Below are 16,038 nucleotides of genomic sequence, written 5' to 3' on the forward strand. Positions count from 1 at the left end.
GGCTTCACGGATGCTGCATTAGTTTTCTGCCTTCATAACAAATTGCCACAAATGCAGTAGTTTAAAACCAAAGAAATTTACATCCCACAATTCTAGAGGTCAGAAGTCTGACACAGGTCTCACTGAGCTAAAATCAAAATAGTGGCTGGGCTGCTTTTTTGCTTTCTCTAGAGGAGAATTTATTTCTGTTTCTTCTCCAGCTTCTAGAGGTGCCCATATTCCTTGCCTCAAGACCCTCTTCCACCATCTTCAAAGATTGTAATATTGCATCTCTCCAATCTTTCTTTTGCCCTCTCATCTCTGACAGTGGAGAAATGTCCTCAGCTCTTAAAGGCACGTGTGACTAGATAATCTCCCCACCTCAGGGCTTTTAACATCACATCTGCAAAGGTCTTCTTGCCATGCAAGGTAACATCCACAGGTTCCACAGACGAGAACCTGGGGATCTTCTGGGGTCCTTTTTCTGCCTACCACAGATGGCCTAACTAGAAATATTTTGACAAGCACAGCAATGGTCACCCTCCACTGGGGCAACCAGGAAGGTCACTGTAGAGAGAGCCTGGCAGGGTCTCACTCTCAGAGTGACTCACGGTTAGTTCTCTCATGGCAACCTCAGTGACAACAAATTCAACAACTAACACCTGCCAGTAGACTCCAGCTGTGAGCAAATTTTGTAGTACTGGGAGGAATAAAATTGGACAAATTGACTTGGCTGCTTTAACATGAAAAAAACTTAATATAAATTTAGGATAGTCCTGATTCTGGAGGGGAGTGGGATATATTTAAAGAAGTCCTCTATTTAAATCAGAGAATCCTAGATTGGAATGAGAAATCACCCTTACTGTCCAATGCTATAGTCCTCCACCACGTTTCTGACCAGAGAATGTTATCTAAGCATAGCAAGATGGTAACTCACTGCTCATTTGAATTTTGCACAACTGTAATTGTTTTAAACGTTCTTCCCACCACAATGCTGAAATAAACCCATCTGTCATGTTCACATATGGCTCTCTGTTCTCCCTTTTGGAACCACAGAAGAAAAAATCTAATTCAGCTCCTACTTGCTAACTGGTTTCTGATGGGGCACAGGGAGCCATTCCAGGCCATTGTGTGCCCAGTGGGGTCCAGCTCTTTGCAACCCCATGGGCTGTAGCCCGCCAAGCTCCTCTGTCCATAGCGTTTTCCCATCAAGAATACCACAGTGAGTTTCCATTTGCTACTCCAGGAGATCTTCCCAACCCAGGGATCATCCCAGTGTCTCCTATATTGGCAGGCGAATTTCTTACCGCTGCATCACCTGGGAAGCCAACTGTATGGATCAGTTAAAGAAACTGTATTTTTTTCTGTTTACAATTTAGGTCAAGAAAACAACAAATAACAATAATCTAGCTTTACAAGGAATCACTTGGAGAAACAGTTAAAAGATGTATCATATAGATCCATTATATTGTTTAATTTCCTTGTTCAAATTTGTTATAAGGGGAAAAAAATTCTACAATGGATGTTCCAGTCAGTTTAAACTTGAAATTTATTTCCAAGACATTAAAAATCACCTCAGTCATTAATACTAAGTCTAGAAAAACAATCTTTCATTTCTTTATGAAATGTCATTTGAAATTACTATTTCACTTTAAAATTATCTAAATAATATTACCCATGTTCTCTTTTAAGATGATTTTACACTATCAACAAGAAGAGAGTATTTGAAGGTTGAAATTTTTCAAGAAACAGAATAGATATGGTCAGTAATTTCCAGGCAGCTGTTAAACAGATGTTTCTGTATTCACATGAATTGTTTATGAAAAACAAATTAAGTAATGTGTTTTTTAGTGTATTTCTTTTTCTTTTTCTTTTTTTTGGTCATGCTTTTCTTGCTGTATTTCAAAAAGGATTTTAAATCAATTTTAGTAAATATGTAATAAAAGTTTTAAAAATTCACTCAAGTTTAAATGTTAAATTTGCTTTGCTGCTTAAATTATTTTTTGAATATTCTGTCTAGTTCTTAAAGCTTACTGGGGTTTATAAACAGTCAAGTAAACAAAATGAATCCATGAAAAGACCATTTATTAGTGTTTCCAAAAAAATACTGAAAAACACAGGAAGTTAGGGGGAGAGATTTTCAAATGGGGGATAATCTTAATCATAGGCATGTCAACTTTTTGAAATGACAAAAAGCAACATGTTCTGAAAAGGAACATTTGATTGACAGATAAGAATCTGCACAAAAGCTTTGAGAGTTTGATCCTGGTGTCTTTTGTGAAGTGTTTGAATTGTAAAAACAATGAACAAACCATGTTGTTCTGAGGTATTTTGCAATTGAAGTGCTATTTGGTTCAAAATTTCCCTCTGTTTTTGTTAAATATAATTGGCATTAAAATATCCTTTATGTGTGCTGGTCTATAGTTTAAAATTGGCCTTCAAAATGAATACAATACAAATGAAATTCATGTTTGCGATTAGGTTTCTGATTCTACCTGGATGAATCTATATTAATTGAAATATTTCTAATATTATATAGTTTAACTGAATGCTCTTCTTTCATCAATAATTTAGGCTAGTTTTTATAAATAATGTTAAAAATATAGAATTCAATTGCATCATAGTAGGTCTATTTTTTAACTTTTTTAACTTAAAAAGGCCCTTCTGTGAAAACATAACTGGAATCAGACCTCTTACACACTATTAGTAACCGACATAGTCCTATATCTCCACTTGACTATGTCAGCAGCCTCCTGAGTGGTCTCTCTGATTCCCCCTTACCTTACAATGCTTCTCCACACATCAGACAGTGATGCTTTTAAAATTGAGTTCATACCTCTCCTTTGCTTAAAACCTTTCAAAGACTTCATATCACCCTCACAGTCCTACTCACTATCTCACCATCTTAAAACCCCCACCAATTTCCCTTCCCTCACTCTGTTCTGGCTATGCTAGTCTTTCTATTCCTTGAACACACCCACCAAAATCATATTGTCCCCCAGTGGCCCTTTCTCATCTGTTTTCTCTCCCTCAGACTCCAGGCAGAGTTAGTATCTGCATGGTTCCCTCACTTACCTCAGATCTCTGCTTCAATTTTGCCCATCAAAAGTATCTTCCTGCCCCTCCCTGATCCATGATGTAGGTAGTCCGTTAGCTCTTTTGCCATACTGTTCTGAAATTAAACTTTGTTCTAATATGGCCATAGGTATTGACAGCAGCTTATTTTGTATAAAGGTAAATGACTACCACATAAACATGGACTATAAAGAAAGCTGAGCGCCGAAGAATTGATGCTTTTGAACTGTGGTGTTGGAGAAGACTCTTGAGAGTCCCTTGGACTGCAAGGTGATCCAACCAGTCCATCCTAAAGGAGATCAGTCCTGGGTGTTCATTGGAAGAACTGATGTTGAAGCTGAAACTCCAATACTTTGGCCACCTGATGTGAAGAGCTGACTCATTTGAAAAAAGACCCTGATGCTGGGAAAGATTGAGGGCAGGAGAAGGGGACGACAGATGATGAGATGGTTGGATGGCATCACCGACTCAATGGACAGGGGTTTGGGTGGACTCCGGGAGTTGGTGATGGACAGGGAAGCCTGGCGTGCTGTGGTTCACAGGGTCACAAAGAGTCGGACATGACTGAGTGACTTATCTGAACTGAAACATGGCAGATGGAGAGAAAAAGTTAATGACAATTGATAGGGAAAGTAAATTTTGTGGTTTTGCTCAATAAAAAAGTGTTCTTACTGACATCTAGAGGGGACTGATACAAGAGGTGATTAGTTTCCAGTCTCTGAAATGTATCCTCAAGATGCTAGAAAATCACCTGCTGGTGGTTATATTCACAGAATTTATTAGAGGTTGGTTAAATGACCCTTAAGATCTCTTATATATGTGAGTTAGAAGGATTTTATTAAAATTTTAAAGACCACTGTGCTTTCCTGTTTTATGGATCCTTGAGATATATTCATCCATATTCAGATTTGAGTAGACGATCCAGCTCAAGGTGCTCATGGTTTGCCATAAAGATGACTCTTCTTGTAAACAAGGCAGAAAAACACATTTCTCTTGAAGCATTCATTATGCATATGAACACCTGATTAGAAATATGGCAACGGGAAATAAATAATCTCTTGAAAGTTCATTACTGAGTGATGCTATCATGTTCTAAATAAGCACAGTGTAAATTTCAGACTGGCTCATTAATCATTAGAAGACAACTCTAATCAGTGGAGTGTGACTCTAACTTTACTTTAGGGCAATTGTACTTGATTGAAAATAGCAGCCAATTAAGAAAAAAATACAAATGATTGGCAAGAAGGAAAAAGAGAACTTTAAAATCTTAGACATAATGACTCCATTGATTGCAAAAAATTGAGTTGTTTAAAACTCTCAGATTGTCATAGCTGCTCTGAATTAATCCTGCACTAGGCAGATTAGAGAAGCAATTACTAAATATAGTAGAGACAGTTTTTAAATGATCCTTCTTTAGTTTAGAACCCCAATTATGTCTGGGTGACAATGCTTTCACTTAATAGACTACATTTCCAGCCAACCGTCTTTATAGTTAGGTGACAAAATTCTGGGTAATGGGATGTAATTTTTTTTTTAATTTTATTTTATTTTTAAACTTTACATAATTGTATTAGTTTTGCCAAATATCAAAATGAATCCGCCACAGGTATACATGTGTTCCCCATCCTGAACCCTCCTCCCTCCTCCCTCCCCATACCATCCCTCTGGGTCGTCCCTGTGCTCTAGCCCCAAGCATCCAGTATCGTGCATCGAACCTGGACTGGCATCTCATTTCATACATGATATTTTACATGTTTCAATGCCATTCTCCCAAATCTTCCCACCCTCTCCCTCTCCTACAGAGTCTATAAGACTGTTCTATACATCAGTGTCTCTTTTGCTGTCTCACACACAGGGTTATTGTTACCATCTTTCTAAATTCCATATATATGCGTTAGTATACTGTATTGGTGTTTTTCCTTCTGGCTTACTTCACTCTGTATAATAGGCTCCAGTTTCATCCACCTCATTAGAACTGATTCAAATGTATTCTTTTTACTGGCTGAGTAATACTCCATTGTGTATATGTACCATAGCTTTCTTATCCATTCATCTGCTGATGGACATCTAGCGTCGAGGGGAAATTTTGGAGAGGTTGTTTCCTCCTGAGTTGACTCAGCTGGGAGGAATGTTCTTTTGCCCCTCCCTTCCCCTTTCTCATTGCCTGAAAAATCAGACTTGATGGATAAAGTTCCAGAAGCCATCTCAAAGGTAACTTTGAAGGAGGCAAGCTAACTGCAAAACAGTCCTGGACAGCTATCTCTTTTATGTGAGAAGGAAACATAACTTCGATTTTACTTAAGCCTCTGCTTTGAGTTTTCAGATACATGTAGCCAAATCAAATTTGAAAATACTCTGCTTCATGATGTTATATTAATTTCAGTAAACTTTCTCCCTGGAGCACAACAAAGCAAAAAATGCACTGAATATAGTAGTCATGTGTCGTAATTTCTTGCCCAGCATCCATTCCTCTTCTGTAACCTAATCTCAGCTTTTGTAGATCTATCCCTCACCTCTGAAGTTTCTTTTGGTGAGACTACAAAATAAGATGTTCTCTTCTCTGAGCAAGAAGTACCCATTAACTAACCTTGAGTGATGGGATTCCATGTGTCCTAATATTGAACCTTGAGTGATAAAAAGATGAAGTCTTTGGAGCTGATTCATCTACCATCATCCTGAAGTAGAGGCCATGCAGATATTGATTACCTCTAGTAACTGTCCTTTCTAAGGCCTTGCTTACTTATCTTTTCCTTCAGTGCTATATATTTTCCTTTCAGTGTATATATATATATATATATATATATATATATATATTTCATATTTACTTTCCTTTGGAGGGTTGTTGGGGAAGGGGTACAGGGAATAATGCTGTATTTTCTTTTGTTTTTGATTGAGTATACAGAAATAGTTTTTATATTCCAAGTTGCACCTAACACATGACCAAAATTGATCTAATGGTGAGTCATTCAAACATAACATAACTGGATTGATTAAACCTGAAGCTCATGTCCACTGCAGTTGTCACATGGATTTAGACTGTTCTGATGCCAGCTGACTACTAGGACTTCTGAGAGTCTAGCATTGGTTCTAGGTCTGCATAGATCTTAGGTAATGATTGCTTGCTGCTGCTACTGCTGCTAAGTCACTTCAGTCGTGTCCGACTCTGTGCAACCCCATAGATGGCAGCCCACCAGGCTCCCCCATCCCTGGGGTTCTCCAGGCAAGAACACTGGAGTGGGTTGCCATTTCCTTCTCCAATGCATGAAAGTGAAAAGTGAAAGTGAAGTCGCTCAGTTGTGTCTGACTCTTTGCGACCCCATGGACTGCAGCCTACCAGGCTCCTCCATCCATGGGATTTTCCAGGCAAGAGTACTGGAGTGGAGTGCCGTTGCCTTCTCCGAATGATTGCCTAGAGCAACTGATTACAGTATAGATTTAGCTGTGTCAATTTAATGAGGCTAGGTAGACTTTCTCTGCTTTCTGACTCTGGAATGTCCCCACAGCTAACCATACCACAGATGATGCCACTGCCTAACAGCATTATTTTGAGTACATAAATGCGTCTCCACTCCTAGAATATTGTTGTTCTTTAGTCACTAAGTCACGTCCGAAACTTTTTCAACCCCCATGGACTGCAGGCCACCAGGCTCCACTGTCCATACAATTCACAGGCAAGAATACCAGAGTGGGTTGCCATTTCCTTCTCCAGGAGATCTTCCTGACCCAGGGATTGAACCCATGTCTCCTGCAATGGCAGGTGGATTATTTACCACTGAGCCACCAGGGAAACCCACTCCTAGAATAGCAAATCAAAAACCATATCACATATGCTAATTTAGTAGACTTTTGAACGTATTTAGTACAGTCCCAACTTAGTGCCACACAGTGTGAATGACCAGTTCCAGATTACTGTTGCAGAGATTGGGCTAGAATATAAGTTGTCTGACTCTACTTCCTATGCTCTTTTCCTTACACATAATTGATGTACAGTATGAGCTTTAGCTTTGGAGTTGGTGACCTAGGCTAGAGACTACATTTTCTAATTTACTATCTGTATGACTCAGTATAATTATATAACCTCTAAGACTCAGTTTTCTCACTTTTCCTGTGCAAAATGGGAATGATTGAATTAATGTAGATATTGAGCTTAGAATACTATCTGGTACATGGAACTGATACAATGTTACATATGTTGGATATAATTATTAAGATCAACACAATTATTTTAATAAGAAAATGTTACTATAGATCATCCTTTCTGTTTATTTTCCAGAAACTGATGTATGAGTTAGCATCAGAATTTATAAAGAAAAACAAACTAAAAAACCAAACATGGTAGAAAGCTTTGGATTTACCTCTTTTAACTATAAAATATCAAGTGGATGAAAAATAAATCAATCTTTTTTTCACTTCTTTTAAGTTCTTGGAATATCAAGCCCTTACTTAATTTCAGAATATCTACAAAATATCATTCATTACTATGGGACACTGTCTAAAACTGCACTCAGAGGAAATTTTGTAGTTTGAAATATGTGTGGAAATCAAGAGGAAAGAATATATACAAACTAACCTAGAAGAAATTCAATAAACTTTAAAAAATGCCAAATTCAACAAAAGAAAAATGTAAGGAAATCATAAAAATACAGACAGAAATTGAATATAAAAATGAAAGAGACTTGAGGTGGTGACTAAATTGAATAACTATTTAACTAGAAAAGTTACAACTTTAGCCTAAACCAAAGAAAAGGATAAAAAGAATAAGTATTAATATATAAAAATGAATGAAGATGAGGAAAGAATCACAGGTACAAAGAAAATCAAAATTATTAAAGTTTACTACTTGATCAAACTCTATGAAAATATGTATTAAAATATCAATGAAATGACTAATTTTCTAGGAAGATATGTGTTAGGAAGACTGACCTTTATAGTAGGAATTTTTTTTAATCCAATAACTAGAGAAGACAATTGTCAAAGAATTACCTCTTTGAAAAAATTTGGCAAGTGGCGTGGGTTTTTGTAAGTTAAGTCATCTTCTTACAAGGACCTTCTGATTCTGAGTGATTTCTCTTCTCTTTATGGGGCAAGGCAGGGTAGGTGTGAGCACCATAAGACTGAAGACATCTGGCACTGGTCTTCTTGACTCAAACTCTTCCAAGTGATGAAATATAACCTGCATAGAGATAGCTTTCTTTCAAAGCTGTGCTCCAGTTTTTAGAAATATGTCTTCAGGTTATTTTATGGGAGTAAAGCTCACTGTGCACCTCAGGGGTTCATTTGTCCAGTTTGTGATGTCTCATCCTCCTTATGTTTTGCAGAAGTAGGGTTAAGTTTGTCATTCATGATGACATCTCCTATCCTAATCTCCACAATTCTTTTCCATTATGAGTTTATTCTTATTCTTACATCTTACTTTTTATTTTAAGCAAATTTTGCATGTGTGCATGCTCGGCTGCTTCAGTTTGTGTCTGACTCTTGGACAGCAACCCCTTGGACAGTAACCCACCAGGCTCCTCTGTCCATGGGATTCTCCAGGCAAGAAGACTGGGTTGCTACTCCTTCTCCAGAGGATCTTCCCAACCCAGGAATTGAACCCATTTCCTGCATTACAGGCAGATTCCTTACTCACTGAGCCACCTAGGAAGCCAAAAACAAATTTTAACAAGGGGCAAATGCGTGTGCCTGGTCTCCTACATTTAACAAGAAAAATGTTATCTTTTTTCAGATGTTAGGATGTAGGTATTGAAACATGAGATAGCATATACTTTTTTAAAAAATTATTTATTTATTTTAATTGGAGTCTAATTACTTTACAATATTGTGGTGCATTTTGCCATACACTGACATGAATCAGCCACGGGTGCACATGTGTCCTCCCATCCCGAACCCCACTCCCACCTCCCAGTGGCTTTGAGTGCCCTGTTTCATGCATCGAACTTGGACTGGTCATCTGTTTCACATATGGTAATATACATGTTTCAATGCTATTCTCTCAAATCATCCCACCCTTTCCTTCTCCCACAGAGTCCAAAAGTCTGTTCTTTATATCTGTGTCTCTTTTGCTGTCTCTCATATAGGGTCATCATTACCAGCTTTATTTTAAAATAAATGATTTATTTTAAACATTTTACTGAGATTAGTAATACTTTACAATTATGTATAAATCTAGCAGTGCAATAGCTTTAAACTGTGACAAAACAGTCATCTATTCAACATCAATATAACTAGTATCAATATTATTTCAGCCTACTACGTGACATATTATTGATGATCAGATCAGATCAGTCGCTCAGTGTGTCCGACTCTTTGCGACCCCATGAATCGCAGAACGCCAGGCCTCCCTGTCCATCACCAACTCCTGGAGTTCACTGAGACTCACGTCCATCTAGTCAGTGATGTCATCCAGCCATCTCATCCTCTGTCGTCCCCTTCTCCTCCTGCCTCCAATCCCTCCCAGCATCAGAGTCTTTTCCAATGAGTCAACTCTTCACATGAGGTGGCCAAAGTAGTGGAGTTTCAGCTTTAGCATCATCCCTTCCAAAGAAATCCCAGGGCTGATCTCCTTCAGAATGGACTGGTTGGATCTCCTTGCAGTCCAAGGGACTCTCAAGAGTCTTCTCCAATACCACAGTTCAAAAGCATCAATTCTTCGGCGCTCAGCCTTCTTCACAGTCCAACTCTCACATCCATACATGACCACTGGGAAAACCATAGCCTTGACTAGAGGACCTTTGTTGACAAAGTAATGTCTCTGCTTTTGAATATGCTATCTAGGTTGATCATAACTTTCCTTCCAAGGAGTAAGCGTCTTTTAATTTCATGGCTGCAGTCACCATCTGCAGTGATTTTGGAGCCCAGAAAAATAAAGTCTGACACTGTTTCCCCATCTATTTCCCATGAAGTGGTGGGACCGGATGCCACGATCTCCGTTTTCTGAATGTTGAGCTTTAAGCCAACTTTTTCACTCTCCACTTTCACTTTCACCAAGAGGCTTTTGAGTTCCTCTTCACTTTCTGCCATAAGGGTGGTGTCATCTGCATATCTGAGGTTATTGATATTTCTCCCGGCAATCTTGGTTCCAGCTTGTGTTTCTTCCAGTCCAGCGTTTCTCATGATGTACTCTGCATATAAGTTAAATAAACAGGGTGACAATATACAGCCTTGACGAACTCCTTTTCCTATTTGGAACCAGTCTGTTGTTCCATGTCCAGTTCTAACTGTTGCTTCCTGACCTGCATACAAATTTCTCAAGAGGCAGATCAGGTGGTCTGGTATTCCCATCTCTTTCAGAATTTTCCACAGAATGTGAAGTCAAGTGGGCCTTAGAAAGCATCACTACAAACAAAGCTAGTGTAGGTGATGAAATTCCAGTTGAGCTATTCCAAATCCTGAAAGATGATGCTGTGAAAGTGCTGCACTCAATATGCCAGCAAATTTGGAAAACTCAGCAGTGGCCACAGGACTGGAAAAGGTCAGTTTTCATTCCAATCCCAAAGAAAGGCAATGCCAAAGAATGCTCAAACTACCACACAATTGCACTCATCTCACACGCTAGTAAAGTAATGCTCAAAATTCTCCAAGCCAGGCTTCAGCAATATGTGAACTGTGAACTTCCTGATGTTCAGGCTGATTTTAGAAAAGGCAGAGGAACCAGAGATCAAATTGCCAACATCTGCTGGATCATGGAAAAAGCAAGAGAGTTCCAGAAAAGCATCTATTTCTGCTTTATTGACTATGCCAAAGTCTTTGACTGTATGGATCACAATAAACTGTGGGAAATTATTGATGATAGTAAAGATTAAAAATATAAAAGACCACTTGACTAAAATATGCATATTCATGTAAATGTAATCTACTTTGATATCAGTGGTCTGTCTTAAAAAATGGCTACACTAACTCAAAAATGCATCTTACTCAAAAGTACATTTCTTTTTCTAATTTTCCACTTTGCTATCTAGAAAAAAATTATCTTTCCCTTTCATCTGCACCACCAGATAAAAAGAATTGGGTGATAACGAATTTTGAAAAGTGGGCTTGGATTCTGCTTATCTTAAACCTAATATTCATAAACTATCCAGTAGGCAGTCCACCCTTTAAAAAATTCTAGCATTCTCACACTTCATAATACATCAAAATACAATACTCATTTATAATGTTGGATGATTTGTCATATCTATAAAATCTCTTATGTCTATATGAGAGACAATCTACTTTGTTTTTAAATCAAATTCAGAAATATGGTATTCCCCATATAACATATGTGGTGGTGGTTGGCGGTTTAGGCGACTCTTTTGTGACCCCATGGACTGCATCCCACCAGGCTCCCCTGTCCATGGGATTTCCCAGGCAAAAATACTGCAGTGGGTTACCATGCCTTCCTCCAGGGGATCTTCCCAACCCAGGGATTGAACTCAGGTCTCCCACACTGCAAGTAGATTCTTTCCCAACTGAGCCACCAGGGAAGCCCCGCCATATAATATATGGTACCCCCCAAATTGAAGTGTTATAGAATAACAGCTAATAGAAAATAAACTTAAAGTTTTCTTTCCAGTAAGTTAATTTGAAAGGCATCATTTACTTTATGAAACATAGTAGTACTTCAAAATAAGTATTCTAAACTCTTTCATAAATTGATTATAGTCACACGCAATGTGATTATATAAGTGTAAAATTCCTACATGTTAAATCTCAATGACTATTACACATAAATTCAGGTGAGCAAGTGTTAAAAGATTTGGTTCATCAAATTCATATTAATTAGATTGCTATAAAGGGGTTGTGTATTTCATAAATAAAAGGTGGTATTGACCTTCTGATAACAGGACATCAAGCAATTCCTTTCTCAATTAAATGTAAAATGTGATTTAAATGTAAAACTCTCAATTGTACTGTCACAGGTATTTCTTTTTTTAAATATTCACTTATTTATTTGGCTGTGCCAAGTCTTAGCTGTGGCACTTGTGATCTTTGGTTGCAGTATGTGGGATCTCGTTCCCTGAGCAGGGTTCAAACCCAGGCCCTCTGCACTGGGAGCATGGAGTCTTAGCCACTGGACCACCAGGGAAGTCCTTGTCATAGGTATTTCTTTTGTAATGTAATAATACTTTAACGCATTTAATTACAAATAATCCAATTAATTCAGTAGGAAAATAGAAAAGCACATTATTTGATATTCTCTGATCTTTGCTTTTCTATATCATCTCTCGTATTATCACCTTGAAAAGATGTTTGTCCTTGAATCACTTACTTCTGCTTTCCTGTGCTCTAGGCTTACCAAGTCTGAATCCGATTATCTATGCCAACTCTAAATATAGCATTTCATCATCCCATGACTTTGATGGCAATAAGGAGTAGAGGAGACTGTTTTATTCACTGCTCTGTGGCATATGGTCTTAATCCAAAAAATATTTAGTAAGTAATTGAATGAAAAGATAGTGGATGCAGGGAGCACACTAGATTTCTTAGTAAGATAACATTACTTTTCCACACAGATGACATACAATAAAAATAACAAAACTATTATTGATAGCTTGTGAGGAGTCCATTTGTGACAGAATTTTTTCTACATTTTATTCACCTTTTAATTTTCCATTTCTTGCTAACACTTGACATTTTACTTGACATATTTCTTATTTTGTTGACTTTGCCACTCAGCAGAGCAAATACAGCACAGCATCCATCTTTTGAATTGTGCACAAAGTAAAAATACTCTGATCTAAAACAGACAATGGTAATTTTTTCTTTTATTTAGGAACAATGCAACTTGATATAAAACTCTTGAGGAGGAATTGGAAATTAGAATTGAGTGATAGCAGAGATACTAAGAAAGGGGGGTGGGGAATGACAGCAAACTAAGGAAATAAATGACACTCTGGTTAGAAAATTAGAGAACATTGCCAAACTCACCCTGAGAGTAATGTGCCTACTGACCATTTCAGCACTGAAATTGAAAACAGAATGTAGAAAGCCCAGAGACAACTGATAAAATGTTTCATTCAACTCCTGAGAACATCTGGGAAGACAATGGCTTCTCTAATGGGAACATGAAAACAGGAGGAACTCTTAGCTGAAACAGTCACTAAACTCATAAATTAGTAGAAGTCTTATTTACTTATTTTACCATAGAGATAAAAAGAACTTTATTGAATGAAGTTATTGTATATCTCATTCAGTTTCTTTTTTTTTTTAAATCTCTTTATTTCCATTCTGCCCCTTTGGCTGAACTTTATTAATACAATATCTGCCCTTCTCTTGTATCCCCCTCTTCTGTGGAAGGCATCACTATCCAGTCACCCAAGACAAATCTCCTTTGTCATCTCCCGACCAATAGTCATCAATGTTAACAAGACATCTTCCTAAATTTCTGGGATTGATTTCTTCCCCATTAGAGTTCCTTTTGGCAAGTCCATTTCTTCTTCATAAGTCTGACATGTGAGCTCTTAATTGCTCTGCCGCAGTTTTCTCTTCTTCAGTCAGTGGTAACAACTCCAGGTCTGTTTCCTTCTGCAGTTCTTGTATCAAGGTCATAGTCTTATTGAAAGTAGCACAAATGCGGCTCTTAGTCTCTTTCTGCTCCACAGCAGTTGGTTTAAAGCGAACATGCAAAGTTTGATATCGAGACTTTATTGCTGACAATTCCTTTAAAAGTGTAACTGGATTTTTCTTGCCTGCTGAATCAGGATAATTAGTCTTGATTTCATATTCCAGCCTGTACTGAATGTAGTCCAGATCAGAGTCAGCTTTCTGGAACATCAGTTCCAGCTTATCGACCTCCGCCTCCATGTTGAATAGTTCATCATTCAGTTTCTTAAGTTTTAGAAGAGAAAGAATGATCTGCAGTAGTCAAGCTACTTGCCCAAGTGAAGTGGAACTAGAACCCTTGTCTGCTGACATCTAGTGAGATGGCCTTTCCACGTATTATTGGATGTAGAGTTCTTTGAAAAGGATTATTTAGGCTCCCAGCTTCAGTGCCCGTTTGAACTGAATAATACTGGAAACATAGCAAAACAAAATCTGTGGAAGCTAGCTGAGAGAAAACAATAGCTTCCTATATTTCTATTACAAAACAAGGAGGGTCTAAAACCAAGTATCTATGTTCACCTCAGAAAGATAGGAAACGGAGAGCAAATTAAACCAAAATTGAATGGAAAGAAGGAAGGAAGGAAGGTGGAAATAGCTGCTTTAGGTCTCACATCTGGTTCGTGTAGGAGTTTCCATGTGTTTATCTGTCAATTATTTTTCCCTTGAGGTTTTCTCATGATGTCCTGGTTTTTTGCATGTTGAATATTTCTGGATTGTATCCTGGACATTTTTAATATCATGTTACAAGACAATCCTGTAACAGTCCACTGGAGGATATTGATTTGTTGTGGTGGTTGATTCACAAGGCAATTTTCCTATTACGCTGAAACTTGAAGTTCTGTCTTATCTTCCATGGATAGCGTTCCAATGTCAGCTGAGTTGTCAAAGCCTCTGCCATGTTGCTTCTGGTCTATCCCACATCCGGACAGCTCAGGGCCAAGCAGACAACTAGTATCAGTTCGTACATATAACTGGGAGGCATTCATCTTCAGTTTTCTCCACGCAGCAGTTTTCTGCATTGTCTCTGATTCCCAGGGCTCCCTTTTCCTATTTCTCTGGCTTGGAAATTGATTTGTTTTGCTTTTTAGGAGCTTCAGTTACCTGCGCTGATGCAGTTTTGCACAATGGGGGCTGCCCCTGGAGCAGACAGGAGTCCCTTTCTTTTCCTGTTCCTCTGGCTAGCAAGACAGGCTTTCTCTATAAAATTCACTGCCTATACCTAGTGCAGAGTTCCACACTGAAGCTGCCCTTGATCAAAGCATAAAGATAAAAAGGAGGTAAGGTAAATAACCAAGAAATTGATGTTGCTAAGGTCAAATTTTGAAAGTTTGATCTTCCTTCTTCAATCTGCTTGTGAGTATTAATTTTAGGAGTTTTCAAGTAGTTTTTGGTTTTGGGGGTGGGGGGGTTTAGGAATTTTGTCCAGACTGTTTGCTTGTAATCCACAAGAAAGGTAAGCTATAGTATGCCTACTTCATTCTGATGACCACCAGAACTCTTTGGGTGATTTTGTTCATTATCTGTCCCATTTCCCAAATTTTCTATGATAATTAAAACATTACTTATATATTTAGGAGTGGCTTTACACAAGAAAAATAGCCTATGTTTTAAATATTCTCAAAATGGTTAGGAAAAATGATTTTATAGAATTTCAGCCCAGCATAAATTTGGATGCAAGGTTGTAACACTGTACAAGAGGTGGTAATTAAAACCATCCCCAAGAAGAAGAAATGTAAAAAGACAAAATGGTGGTCTGAGGCGCCCTTACAAATAGCTGAGAAAAGAAGAGAAGCAAAAGCAAAAGAAAAAAGGAAAGATATATCCATCTGAGTGCAGAGTTCCAAAGAATAGCCAGGAGAGATAAGAAAGCCTTCCTCAGTGATCTATGCAAAGAAATAGAGGAAAACAGCAGAATGGGAAAGACTAGAGATCTCTTCAAGAAAATTAGAGATACCAAGGGAATATTTCAGGCAACGACGGGCACAATAAAGGACATGGAAGGGGTATGGATCTAACAGAAGCAGAAGATATTTAGAAAAGGTGTCCAGAATGCACAGAAGAACTATACAAAAAAGACCCTCATGACCCAGATAACCACGATGGTGTGATCACTCACCTAGAGCCTGACATCCTGGAATGCGAAGTCAAGTGGGCCTTAGGAAGCACCACTATGAACAAAGTTAGTGGGGGTGATGGAATTCAAGCTGAGCTATTCCAAATCCTAAAAGATGATGCTGTTAAAGTGCTGCACTCAACATGCTAGCAAATTTGGAAAACTCAGCAGTGGCCACAGGACTGGAAAAGGTCAGTTTTCATTCCAATCCCAAAGAAAGGCAATGCCAAAGAATGCTCAAATCACCACACAATCGCACTCCTCTCACACGCTAGCAAAGTAATGCTCAA

The 16,038-nt window shown here is 38.1% G+C and overlaps 1 protein-coding gene across 1 annotated transcript; it reads right to left on the minus strand.

Annotated features, from left to right (window-relative positions):
• Positions 1-13,226: 13,226 nt before the first annotated feature.
• On the minus strand, positions 13,227-13,866 carry LOC133248253 (spindle and kinetochore-associated protein 2-like). Its single transcript, XM_061418139.1, has one exon. The coding sequence runs from the start codon at positions 13,834-13,836 to the stop codon at positions 13,471-13,473; it is 366 nt and encodes a 121-aa protein (XP_061274123.1). The 5' UTR covers positions 13,837-13,866; the 3' UTR covers positions 13,227-13,470.
• Positions 13,867-16,038: the final 2,172 nt, after the last annotated feature.

Source organism: Bos javanicus, chromosome 1 (assembly GCF_032452875.1).
Source record: "Bos javanicus breed banteng chromosome 1, ARS-OSU_banteng_1.0, whole genome shotgun sequence".
NCBI classification, from domain to species: Eukaryota; Metazoa; Chordata; class Mammalia; order Artiodactyla; family Bovidae; genus Bos; species Bos javanicus.

Bases quoted from the DNA above. Each gene is read 5' to 3' on its own strand.
- LOC133248253 (XM_061418139.1), bottom strand. From the start codon at position 13,836: ATGGAGGCGGAGGTCGATAAGCTGGAACTGATGTTCCAGAAAGCTGAC.